General features: G+C 35.1%; 1 protein-coding gene across 1 annotated transcript in view; it reads right to left on the minus strand.

Annotated features, from left to right (window-relative positions):
* Positions 1–481: 481 nt before the first annotated feature.
* LOC150104098 (PHD finger protein 19-like) overlaps positions 482–14,490 on the minus strand; it is a 57,252-nt gene continuing 43,243 nt past the window's right edge. The window contains exon 4 of the mRNA XM_090396399.1: positions 482–1,027. Within this exon, the coding sequence (XP_090252525.1) occupies positions 482–1,027 (546 nt within the window). The remainder of the gene's footprint in view (positions 1,028–14,490) is intronic.

The raw sequence follows: 14,490 nt of genomic DNA on the forward strand, positions 1-14,490 counted from the left end.
TTCTTTTAAAACAAGTATAACTTAATTACTATGCTGAAAGATATTCACATTTAAACATCAAACAAAAATGTAAAGCAGAACTTATAAATCTTAAGTACTTTGAATTTTTAATAATTATGGTATGAGCTGTTTATGAAAATTTCTGTCTTACATATGATATGTACTCTGCAGAATATTCTTTGATATAATGGATCTATTATACCCTCAATTTATGAATATTAAAGTACACTACCAAAATTCTCAATCCTCCTCCTTCCATACCACAATCCAATTAAATTGGACTAAAATAAACTTTAATACTCTGCATAAATACAGTATACCGTTCACTATCTATTCTTCTAATAGAAATTCTCTCTCTCTCATACACACACACACACGAATAAACAAACATTTGATCTGCAACTTTAGCACCAACAAGGGCAATACAAAAGAAGAGCAGGAGGGAAGGGAGTAAAATAATAATAATAATAAAAGGAAGACCTTAGGTATCAGTTCCTCCCCATTCAATAAGATACTGTACAGTACTATCAACAGATACCCTCCTAGCTAACACGTTAAACTTTTCACCGCTAGCTATTCGGTCAGCAGCACCAAAATATGTGTTCACTGAAGTCCGTAAATCACAAAGAGAAAGTTTACTTGTTCCAACAGTTTCAATTGTAGGTGTTTTCACAATATTTTCTGAGGTATTCTCACTTTCAATATTTTTTTCAGTTACAAACCTGTCCATTAGCAGTGAAGAAGTGATGTTGCTGATTTGGTGCTTCTGATGACATTGAATTGCTTCATTTCTTCTTTTTCTGATGGTTCTTTTACTTAAAATTTGGTTTTCCAAATGGGCTGTTCTACCGATGTCCCAAAATGGGTGATTTAGTCCTTCAAAATTAGATGGTGGTGGAATGATTGAATCTAGCGTCCCATGAGAAGAAGATGTGTCCTCACTATCTGTAATCTCATTAGGTATTAGTGCCCGCTGAGAAAACTGCAACATATCACAATCTTCAGGCTTCTGACTATATCTTTCATGCTAAATACAGAAAAGGAAAAATAGGATCATTTTTTTTCTCACTAAATTATTATATATTTAATCACTAGCACAGGCTTACAAATCTAAAGAACTGTTAAACAGAGCTAGAATTCAAATAACTTAATATGCTTAAACCTGTTATTACACCAATTTCAAAAATGATATATTCTTGCTATCTCTTCTTTACTATGAAACCACTGCACATATAGCAATGTGGATGAATTATTTACAGAAACTTTAGATTATCGTTATTATTTATTAGATGGGCATCTCCAAGAAGTCTGAAGATTCATCTCGAGGGACCACACTGCCTATCACAATTCTTTCTTACACTCATTCTCTGACAAAGTACTCATGACCACCTCTGGTAACCTATTCCATCCATTGACTACTTGCCACATGAAACATTTAGTCTTCATGTACTTGCTAACTACACCTTTGTACAACCTCCAGTGGTGATCCCCCTTGTTCTCTCCATCCAGTCATGCAAGGATTTTTTTTTCTCCAGGGTTTCAGTTTCATATTGTGAGTGGTCATGCAATTTAGCGTTCATGTGAAATTAGCGATTTTTATCTGTTTTGTTGTGTTTTTTCAGCAGAAAATTAGAGTACTGTAGTGTATTAGTGTAAATTTTCAGATTTTTAGAGTATTAGTATATTAATAACACTTTTATTGTGATACTGTTGGCATGGCACTAACCCTTTGAACAATGGTGACAAAGCCCACATGTCCGTCGATTTGAATTTGCAGGATATTATTCAGGGCGGTGTATGCGAAATGTATGAATTGAGAAAATTAAAGAATATGTGGAAGTAAATTGAAACTAGAGAGAGAGAGTATGTATTAAGTGTTTTAAAAGTGAGTGTCTGTTAGGTGACAAGAATGCAATAAATACCGACAGTAAGATGGAAAATGATGTTAATAATGTCAAACGTGCGGCCATGGAAATAGAGCAAAACGAAATGAATATCAATAAAGAAATAGCGTACTTAAATGTTATCATTCATAGGACAAAGCGCGAAATTGAAAAAATGCAGAAGCAGCTGTATTAAGCAGACCTGAAAAAAAAAGAAAGAAAAAAAAAGCAGATGATCTGAAAGAATAATAAAGATGACCGAACCAAAATGGAAAAACAAGTTAAGGAGAAAATTATGTATAGAGAGTCAATAATCAGGAGTACTTAAAGAAAGTATGACAAAATTGTGCTTCCAAAGAGCAAAAATTGCGACATTAGCCACGCCATCCGGATACAAAAAGGTAAGTTGAAGGATGTGATTGTATTGGTTGATACCAATGATTTGAGAGGCAAAAAGTATTCTATGAGGGAGGATGTTGAGAAGTTGTTAGAAGAGGCAAAAATGAAGAGCGAGAAGGTGAACATTGTAAGTCGCTTACCACACTATGATAGAGGCAAACTGAGGGGATGAGCATTGATAGCCAATTATACAATGTAGATTGGGCAAAAGGAATGATGTAGAATTTGCGGATCTGTGGTCTCTGGTTGATGGAAAAAAGATTTGTACAATGCGGATGGCCTGAATCTGAATGATTTTGATGTTAGGTGTCTAGAAAGAGAGAGAGAAAGAGCTTTGTTCACTGAGCATGCTGAAGTGCAAATTCAGGGAAACTTAAGCAATTAGGGTGGAAGCAAGTGAGTGTGAGAATGACCAAGTAACAAATCTAGTTTCTCAAGCAAAAATATTGAATAGGGTAATCAATTCAGAAAATAAAGTTAAGTTGCAGACAACTAAAGGGATGTTGCAGTTTCTATATACTAATGCCAGAAGTATCAAGTACAAGAGAGAGGAGTTTTTTTTGGTATTGGTTACTGCAACTTCGCCAAAAGTTATAGGCATTAGTGAGACTTGGCTAAAAGCAGATTATATAGTTACAGGGACTGAATATGAAGGGTTTAGTATTTGCAGGGAAGACAGAGAAGATAGGATGGGGGGGGGAGTACTGCTGATGAATTGCAATCAAAAAGAATAGAAGACAGGCAGGAGGGTGGCTGTTCATTTGAAGCAATCTGGTGTGAGATTAAGATCAATAAGACAAAATATACAGTGTTGTTGCTATAGGCCAGGGAGTTACACAGATGATCTAGAAGACGTGCATTGCCAAATTAGCGCAATGAGTACAGGTCAAGTGATTATTACAGGAGACTTCAACTATGGAGATATAGACTGGAAGGAATAAGACCACATGGCAGAAAGGAAATAGAATTTATACACCTGCTGAGAGATAATTACTTAAGGCAGAATGTGACAGAGGGGACTAATGCTGGAAGAGTATTACTTGGTTGTAGGATCAGAAGAGCTATCCCTAACCAAGGTGACAACATTGCCTCTAATTGGTGAAATTGACCATGCAGTCTTGACTTGGGAGATTGTAAAACATGACAAATATTCAATCAAGAAGGGGTATTTGTGGAACTATAAGGCAGGTGATTATGACATGCTTAGAAAGAAGCTTAAATCTGTACCATGGCATAAAACACTGCAGGGTAAGGATGTTAGTAGTGCATGGGATATAATTAATGGTCATCTAGAAGCAGTATTAAATTGTATACCTAGGGTAAGGAGGGTTAATCAGATAGGAGTTAGATCGATGAGTAATATCATTAAGCAAGAGCTACAGAAAAAGGAAATGATGTGGAGGGTATGTATATAAAGAGAAAGGTGACCAGCATGGCAAGGAAGGCAAAATCAGATTATGAGAAGAATTTAGCCAATAAGGCAAAAGGAAATCTCAAAGAGTTCTTTCATCATGTGGCAAGTAAGAATAAGAATGACTATGGAAGATTAATCTTAATGAGTGATGATAATCATGAGAATACTAAAGCAGATAAAGAGTTCCAAGGGAGTAGAAAGAGGGCGAATTTATTTTCCTTTGCATAAGGGAGGTTCTATGACTAACAAATTACAGACTAATCAGTACCTCAGACGTGGTGGTAAAAGTACTAGAAAAATTGGTAAAAAAGAGAATTCAAGAATGGATAGATAAAAATGACATATTGTATGAGGATCAACATGGCTTTGTGAAAGGTCGGGCATGCCTTAGTAATTTACTAACTTTTTATAATAGAGTAACAGCTGAGTTGGATAAAGGAAATGGCTTACGAGATGATTATGCTGGATTTTGCAAAGGCATTTGATGGAATACCACATGGACTACTGTTACACATATTAGAAGAAATAGGGATGGATATGTCATTGGTTAAGTGGATAAGAGGATGGCTGCTGGACAGATATCAAAAAGTGGTATATGGAGGAGCAGAATCACGACAAAAATAGGTGACTAATGGTGTGCCACAAGGTTCAGTGCTGGGACCATTGCTGTTTAATTTGTACATAAATGATACAGGAAATAACCTGAAAGGAAATATTCAGTTGTTCGCTTATGATGCAAAATTAGGTGGAGTAATAGTTAATCAAGGTGATGTGGAGAGCTTGCACAATGATTTAAATAGAATGTCAGTATGGGCAAAAGTTAATGGGTATCAGTTTAATGTCAAGAAATGTAAAGCTACGCATTTTGGATACATAAATTACAAGCTGTGTATCACATTGATGGCGCTGTACTCCAGGAAATAGATGAAGCTAGTGACTGATTTAGGGATGGTGGTAGAGAGAGAGAGAGAGAGAGTTTAGAGGATATATTGCTAAGGTAGCCCATAAGATTATTTGGCTATTGAAGAACACATTAACAAGTAGAGATAAGGAAGTTGTAATTCCTCTTTATAAGACCTTAATACGCCCATATCTAGATTACTGTGCTCAACTCTGGTCCTGTGGATTTCTTGGGGATTAGGAAGCAGTGGAGAGGATTCAGAGGCAATGACCAAGATAGTGAGTGGCCTGTGAAATGTTCCCTATGAGGACAGATTGAAGATATGTGGATTGCAGAAGTTAGTTGGTAGAATAAGAAATAGAAGGGATAGGTAGACTGCCTGAAAAACATTTTTTTTTTTCAGAAACTCAGACCATTTGCCCTAAATGTCTTACAGCAAGAAGAAGAAAAAGAAAGCAGTTGGTTTTCCACACTTTCTGTAAACTATCTGCCTGAAACAATAACTGAGATTAAAATCAAGTTCTAACTAGGGTATTATTTTTTATGGCTGCATAGTCTACTTTCGTTTAGGAGTGCCCCTTTTTTACAATGTCATTGGCTTTTTACTCAAATCTTACATGACATGATGTGTTATAAAACTAATATATGAAGAATAATATAGGAGGAAATACAGACATACCTTTTTGGATGTCTCCTTATCCCGGCAACATACATTCATCTGCTGTTAAGCTATTAAAGGGGGAAGGAGTGGGGGTAAAGAAATGTGGGGAAATTATTTGAAAAAGTTTTCGAAAAAAAAACGGATTTTTTATATATGTATTAAATTATTAAGGGTGGGAAGAAGGGTCTGAAAATAGAAAAGTATTTTTTGAGGAAGAGGAAGAATTGATGGGAAAAGGTCAGGGGTGGGAGCCCTAAGATTTGAGTAAAAAGCCAATGAACATTGTAAAAAAGGTGCACTCCTAAACAAAAGTAGACTACACAGCCATAAAAAATATTATGGCTGTGTAGTCTAGAAGTCTACACAGACTACACAGCCTTCTAGACTACACAGTCTAGAAGGCTGTGTAGTCTAGAACTTAATTTTAATCTGAGTTATTGTTTTTTCAGATAGTTTACAGAAAGTGTGGAAAACCATCTGCTTTCTTTTTCTTGCTTTAAGAAATTTAGAACAGGTGGTCTGAATTTCTGAAAAATAAAAAATGAAACCACCCATGACTTTTTCTCATCAATCCTTCCTCTTCCCCAAAAAATAGCTTTCTATTTTCAGATCCTTCTCTCACCCCCCCCCCAAAAAGTGCTCTCTACCCCACCCTTAATAATAAGGATGGGTATACATATATAAAAAATCTGGGTTTTTTCAAAAAAAATTTCAAATAATTACCCCACATTGCTTTCCCCCCCACTTCCCGCCTACCCCTTAACAGCAGATGAATGCATACAGGAATAAGGAGACAGCCAACAACATCCAAAAGGGTATGTCCGTATTTCCTCCTATATTATTCTTCATATATCAGTTTTATAACACATCATGTAACGCCCTAAGATTTGAGTAAAAAGCCAATGACATTGTAAAAAAGGGGCACTCCTAAACGAAAATAGTCTATACAGCCATAAAAAATAATAGTTTATTTTTAGAGGAGTAACATGAGAATTTCCCAGAAATAATACCTATACAAACTAGGGTATATTAAATAATTATTATCACCATTACTTCCTTACAGGTGTTCCTCAAAAAGTGTACTGGATATTATTATTATTATTATTATTATTATTAAACAAGACCTCATGGAGTCAAAGACTCATCTAGGAGGTCCTTTTATCTCACACACATCTCATCATACCGGGTCTTAAACACATTCAAACTCCCTGCAGACACCACACTCTCAGGCAAGGCATTCCAATCATTCACAACTCTGCACGAAAAAAACCTGCCTCTCACTCCCCTACTCACACCCTCTTTATACAGTTTCCAGGGATGACCTCTGGTTCTCCCCTGATCTCCCACTATTCGCTGTAGAACTTCTCCACCATTGATCCTATAGCAACCCCTTACCAACTTGTAGGTCTCTATCATATCTCCCCTCTTCCTTCTCTCCACTAGTCTCTGCAAATTACATCTTTTCAATCTTTCCTCATACTCGACATTCCAGAGGTCAGAAACTACCTTAGTCAGTCGCCTTTGGACCCTTTCCAACATCTCTTCATCCTTCAAAAAGGCTTAGAAAAATTTCCTCTAGTCGCCGACTAGACTCGAAACCAAGACTTCCTTCGTGCGGCCTAGCGCGATGGTGTGCAAACGCCACATCCACTGAGCTACACAGGCTCAAACTTAATTATGAAAATACATAATTAAGTTTATAGTACCAAAGTGTACTGGATATTATGAAAATACATAATTAAGTTTATAGTACCAATTTACTATCAACAGTTTTCTTCTAAATTAGTTTGTTTCTTGTTAGGTCTTCAATATTGTAAAATCTTACAATGATCAATTAAGGCCCTACTGAATGCATCAATCAACATAGATTATGATTTTCTTCTGGATCTTTTCCTACCATCTTAGCATCCTTGTTTTGCTAACTTTTCCCTCCCCATTCAAGGCTAGCTGTGATTATACATTCTTGAATGCTAATGATGCCACCAGTATACTACCCTAATTTTTCAAAGAACTTCCATATCTGTGGTTTTTAGCCTTTTATCAATTGGTTTATTTCTAACTCAGTTTTTTTCAGAACCACAATTAAAACTTGTTTGAAGATTGTTTCATACACTGACTAGTTTAACATTTTGACTAATTTTTTTCTTATTTCCTATTTCTTATTCATTTCCCCATCAAACCAGTTCAATTATTCTATTACCTACGTCCATATCTAATTTTCTATCTTCACTTCATTAAACTTTTTCTTGTTCTATAAGTTCTTCATTGAGGATGGAAATGATGTTTTCAGGTTCTTGCCTGATTTCATATGTTTATCTTTAATGGCAGTTATTTAATTTAGTTAAAGTCCTATAAGCTAAAGACATGTAATGGATTATTTAAAAAGACACACACACACGCACACACACACATATATATATATATAGGAGAGTATATCTATAGGAGATATATGTAATATCAATTGTTTTGATATCAAGTTTAATGTTCTTTCCTTCATAATGCAATCAGTGTGATAGCATGCACCTTGTTTTATACCTGATTTTATATCCAACTATAAAGTACACTGAAATATTTCTGTCATCAAGTAACAGAATTGTGTATCAGCATATTATTACAATACTATGGATTAAAGAGAACTGTAGAAAGTGTTTCAAAAAGTTTGCATGTGAAATACTTTTTATAACTTTGTTTGTTCCCACTTAAATAAAAGAAGGATGAAACCAATTTCTTGTCAAATCTAATTTACTTTCTGTAACAACGACATGTCTTAAGCCTACAGAATGCCTTGCCTTCATTATATTTATAGTTTATATTCTAACCCAAGTTTTCCCATTACTTTTGTTTAGTCACATTTACCTGGCTTTGAACAGTTCAACATTTATCCCAATTTCATCAAGAGTTTTTCCATATTTAATCTCATGTGGCTTTCCCAATTTTTGTACTGCTGATTTCTGATAAAATTTCTACTAGAAGAACTCTTATCTATTCAGGTCCAATGCTACAGTAATGCCATTATGAATAAACCGGACTCGGTACAGCCTCCTTGTTGGCTGAATAGTTAACATATCTGCTTTCCAATTAACAGGCTGTAGGTCAAATCCCATTGTGTGCATGAATATTTGTGACTGTTTTTAGGCCATCACCCAGCTCATTGGAGGCCTGGGGTGGCTTAAAAAAGTTCCATGTTTGGAATCTAGAGTAGGATTTCTAGACTATGTAAAATAAATTTAAAAAAAAAAAAAACTTAAAAAATATATATATATATATATATAAAATTAATAAATAGTAAAAAAAAAAAAAAATCCTTATCTCACTCATGATAAATTTAGTTTAATCCTTTATCCAAGTGTAAGCGAATAACGTTAGCGCCTGAAATATCTTCAGGACTGAGGCAACTTGAGGTAAAGGTGGACCAAGCTCTCATCACCCCTTGTCTCAGTATCTCCTATAATGCAAAGCACATCTTCTTGCGGACATGTATAATGCTATGTTAAGGGAAGGTCCATTACCCAGACCGGTTTCAACCTTTATTGAGGTCTCGTCAGTGAGAGCCAGACCCAGAAGTAGTGATACTAAGGCAGAAGCAATGGGAAAAGTCATATTTACTTATACGAGTTGCCAAAAGATGTACCATCTTATTATTAAATTACTCTGGATTTAGAGAAAGATGTTGGATGTTTTTTCCCACTTGGTTAGACTATAATAAATGTAGTTTAATCCTTTATCCAAGTGTAAGCAAACAAAGTTTGCACCTGAAATATCTTCAGGATTGAGGCAACTCATGGTAAGAGCTTGGTGATGAGAGCTTGGTCCACCTTTACCATGAGTTGCCTCAGTCCTGAAGATATTTCAGGTGCAAAACTTTGTTTGCTTACACTTGGATAGAGGATTAAACTAAATTTATTATAGTCTAACCAAGTGAGAAAAAACTTCCAACATCTTTCTCTAAATCCAGAGTAATTTAATAATAAGGTAGTACACCTTTTGGCAACTCGTATATAAATATGACTTCTCCATTGCTTCTGCCTTAGTATCACCACTTCTGGGTCTGGCGCCCACTGAAGAGACGAAACGAGGGGTGACAAGACCTGGGTAGTGGCTTCCCTTAATGTATAGCATTATACATGTCTGCAAGGAGATGTGCTTTGCATTATGGGATATACTGAGACAAGGAGTGATGAGAGCTTGGCCCACCTTTACCATGAGTTGCCTCAGTCCTGAAGATATTTCAGGTGCAAACTTTGTTTGCTTACACTTGGATAAAGGAATTAAACTAAATTTATTATAGTCTAACCAAGTAGGAAAAAACTTCCAATATCTCACCCATGGTACAAATGTACTATTAGTTTACAAGAAAAACTTTTGTGGGCGAAAGATACATAAAAAAAAAAAAAAGATAAACTCAGACGAGTGGCTAAAATCAAAGATAATACTTATAAGAAAAAATCATTTTACATAAGAAATGACTGGTCTACTGCTGTTGATATGTGATTTACATAAACAGCTGTAGACCAATCAGTCATTTCTCATAACTATATACTGTTCATCAGTTATTCAAAATGGAATCTTGGGCCAACTGCAAGCAAATTATCCCTTTAAGAAAGCAAGATTTAGGAAAAGTTTTTCCTGCAAACAGATCACTTGAATGTAATAAATCAAATTATTGAAAAAGATAATGAATATCAGAAGCCTCTATGCATCATTTTTATTGATATAAAAATGTATATATCAATAAAAATATTTATTGATATAATAAAGTATTTAACTCCATAGCCCTTGCTATTTATAGATGCTCTGCTGGAACAAGGTGTAAATGTTATATATATATATATATATATATATATATATATATATATATATATATATCAAACTGATCCAAGCTATTTACAAGTCACATTAAAACATTTTTACTGATTACTTCCTAATTAATAAAAATATTTTGAAAAAGGTGACTTTTTCAGCTACATTTGAACAATTGAACATAGAAAATATTACTGGACCAAAAAGTATTTTTTTCTTTATAGTATCTTTGGAAAGAAACTAAGCAATCCTGACATTGCTGATGATATTGCATCTTCTCAAAAGATCCGATATATATGAACTGAATAACTGCAAGCAAACTAGTTGGACTTAAATTTAAAAATAATTCAAATCATGACTAATAGGCCAAACATTCCTATCTTCATAGATAGAATCAACACTAAATGCATACTAGAGTAACCAAAGCATGGAAAAATTACTGGAGATTATTGGGCTCATGGAAGAAGGGTGATCTGCACATTTCTCTTAAAAGGAAGCTATTAGATTCCATTATAATGTTCACATTGACCTATGGTACCCAAACTTGGTCTTTACAAAAAACTAAGAGCATGCCAATAAGCAGTGGAGAAAAGTATTTCGGGAATAAACACAAAAATCCACAAGAATTATGGACATTATTTAAAAATCCAAACAATTAAAGTGGAACTGGACTGTTCGTGTAACCAGGAGAACAGATGAATAGTCCTTACTCAGTTTGATTTCCCAGAGAGACAGAAAATAATCAGAAAGACAAGATCACAAGAACAACAGGATGAGGATGGTCCATGTTTGTGTGTGTGTGTGTCAGTGAGAGAAAAAGAGGGGCAGGAATGTAGAAATTTGGAAGAGTTCTTTCCCTCAGTCCAATCAGTTATCACCCTGCTGAATCCACTTCAGCAGGGTGATAACATAACACCATAGCTTTGTGCATTGTTATCCTTTATTCTCTCAGTGCACTTGCTGACTGACCTATCAGGATTTCTTCTTTTTCCAAGATTGCCTCTTTCACTTCTTGAGTCCACCATCAAGTTTGAAGTTTGGATTTTTCTATCCTTACAACTTCACCACAAGCCTTCCAGGTTGACTCAACATTTTATTCAGAGTCTGCCACAGAAACTCCAAGATGTGGATCCTGTTTTCAAAATTATTTTTTGAATAATATTTGTATATTTCATTCTATAGTCCCTCGCCTCTGAATCAATGTGAATACATCACTATCAACAACACCATCAATAAGACATCACTTGTATCTATCTTCTCTTCATGTGAGTTTGTGCACATCTTTATGTGGCAAAGTGGTATTAGTAATGATTAGTCCATGTCCTGAGCTGAAATCTAGCATGTACTTACCATTATTGTCAACTGCTCTTTTCTGACCAAATTTTTTCAAAACATTTTTCAATATGTATATCTAGTTCTGTTCTTTAGTTTTACTGCTGTTGACTACTAACCCAATCAGTGCTGCATGTTTACATAAATTATCTAAGTGGTTTTGAACAGTCTGAATGTTAGAGTCAATCAGTACAGCATCATCCACAAAACAGAAACTACTTATGTGGGTTTATCCTACTGAAAATCTTCAAGAGTTATTCCGTACCCATTTCCTGTGAGTACATAATCAAGAGTAATAATAAAAAGATATGATGTCAAAGAGTTTCCCTGAAGAACTCCAGTGGAAATAAAGCTAAGCTCTCAGTAATCTCTCCACAATTCTGCTACTGCTTTGATTATTTTCAACAGTATGCCACAATAATTGAGAATTTTGTTTTTGGTCTACTGATTGAATCAAAATACTAGAAATCTGTCTAGTATTAATTTCTTGCTTTGTGGTTTAGATCCAATAAGGATCAGCTTTTCCTTCTTTTTTGAAATAAATGTTAACACACACACACTTTCTCTCTCTTCTAGTGACTTTCTTTCAGAGTATAGGCACAAATAAGTCAGTGCCCAATTTCCCATTTTGAAACTTGCCCATATCACTCTACTTATACTGCCTGCCAATCTAAGCAGTTTGTTTTCTTGCTTACTGTTGCATACTACAGCTAATACACTACAGTGGTAATATTATAAGAAGTGTGGCATAACTATTCAAGGGAAGAATGAAAAATATCACAGCTTTCATCAAAATCTACTTTTTTTTTTTATTCAGTCTACATTAAAACTTGAAACAGCTGCAATTATTAGTACATCCAAAACTTTTGAAACTATTTAGTAAGCTTGCATGCCATCCAGAGTAGTCATGCTTTCTAGTCCCTTATCCAACTTACTGCCACAGAAACAGAATTATTGTATAGCCCAGTGCTTTTTTTCTGGAAAAAAAAGATGCCGGTACTCATCATGAAGATGTTATTACAGCAACTTCCACACTTTTAACACATCCTCCGATATACCCTCGTCATCTCGCTTTGTTGGCACGCTTTGTGCACTACACCCTCCTTATAATCGTAAATCTTTTTTCTTAATGACATTAATTGTTGTTTGCGAGATTCTCCAAAATGACTGATTTTACCATTTGCCCACTCCACTGAAATTTTCGTTCCCATGTGCTTATAGACGGCAAGACTTCCAACATCATGACACACTTTACAGCCCAACATTTTATTCTTGACATACAGTCACTCTTTCTCTCGCAGAAGTAATTTTTCTGCAAAAGTGTCCAACATTCGGGCCAATCATTATCAGAATCTGCATCCTCTTGACCACGTGGATCTTCGGTCTTGGTTTCGTGATCCTCTTCAAGAAGTGTATTTTCGGTGCAAGTTTTCTGTTTTATAGGGACACAAGTAGATTAAACAATTTCTGCTTCTTCAGTCTTCCTTTTTTTACTCATTGGCATAAAGTAACTACTCATTTTACACATTTTGAACAATGATTGCACTGATTTAACTTAGATTAATTCAAAATTCACGTGAACACCTGCCTGTTGCAGAGTGAATTTTGTTGGTGAATTCGGAAGTGAACACAACTTCCTGTTTCCAGTTGCATAGAGGAAAGCAGGTACCAACTTACGAGTAATCAAAACTGAAAATTCAATTCGTAGATGGTACTGTGTTAACGAATTGAATTTTCAGTTTTATTTATAATACATTTTGCTGTCAATAAATTGCAAATTTTTAAAAACTTAAGAAAAAAGGTGCCGGTACTGCATACCGTTGTGTACCACCAGAAAAAAAGCACTGGTATACCAAGTAATTGAATCAACAATTAAAATGTTTTGGAACTAATTAGAGAACTTATGAGAATACAACCTTCAATATTAGAGTAGCCTTGACTTGCACTGCAAAGACAAGAGCTCATATCAGGACTGTACATTTGCTTTTTATTAATGCTTTTGATTAAGGTTTCACTAGCCTGACAGCTGTTTCACACTGCCAGTTCTTATCAGAGACTAGGCTGAAATCTTAAAAAGGCATAAAACCATCTTTAACCCTTTAACTGCTGACTTTATATTGTATTGACATTGTCCCATGTGCTAAATTAATTTTGCAAAAAAAATTATAAATAAAATTCTTACAAGTAAGAGGTCCGGACAGCATGATACATTCTTGATATACACTTGTTCACTCACAAAAATGGCAATAATAGTGTTTTATAAAATTTACATAATCTGTAAAGGGTGTCCACTTGAGGGCGTCATTTTTTTCCATGCTCGAGTTAACTTGACTGTAGCAGTTAAAGAGTTAATACCACAGCAATCCTACATCAGAGAGTTGCATTTTTCACAACTCCTCGTCAGTCATAGTTGTAATTGTTGAAGTGCCAACAATTTGAAATAGCTGTTAGGCCAATGAAACCGTAATCAAAAGCTCATGTAATCTGGACAAAGCTCATGTTTTTGAATAGTGCAAGCCAAGATAACTCTGATACCAAAAGGTTGAATCCTCATGTTATCCTCCATTTCAATTTTTCAAACTATGGGTCTCCATTAGTGGGTCATTAAATCAATTTAGTGCATTGTGCCCAGCAATTTTTGGGTGAAACAGAAAACATCAAAGTGAATCTCACAGACTTTAAAACACTCTGATTTGATTTTGTACAAGTGCTCAAATCCAACTATAAAACATATGGATGCCATTCTTACAAAAATGTTGTCTGTATTCACTGCTGCACCAAACAGGTTGGGGGGGGGGGGAGTTTCTGACATTTGCCTTTGCTAGACCTTTTGTGACATCTGTCTTCATAAGTATTAGAAAAAAAATTCCATTTGGCTGTCAAACTGATTTCAGTTATGAAGGGAGAGGACGACAAACGGGTCACATTCAATGTCACCAAAACACAGTTTTGCCCCTTCTCTCACAAAAGAGATCTCAGTTCACATTCCCTTATCCTCAGTAATATACAAATCACCAGACAAGATTAGATCTTTCTGTTTGGGCTAACATTTAAAACACTGTCTCTCCTAGCACAAACATATCACATCAATAATTTTTCT

The sequence above is a fragment of the Typopeltis vanoorti genome, chromosome 8 (assembly GCF_054136105.1).
Source record: "Typopeltis vanoorti isolate ZY-2024b chromosome 8, IOZ_Tvanoo_1.0, whole genome shotgun sequence".
Classification (NCBI taxonomy): Eukaryota; Metazoa; Arthropoda; class Arachnida; order Uropygi; family Thelyphonidae; genus Typopeltis; species Typopeltis vanoorti.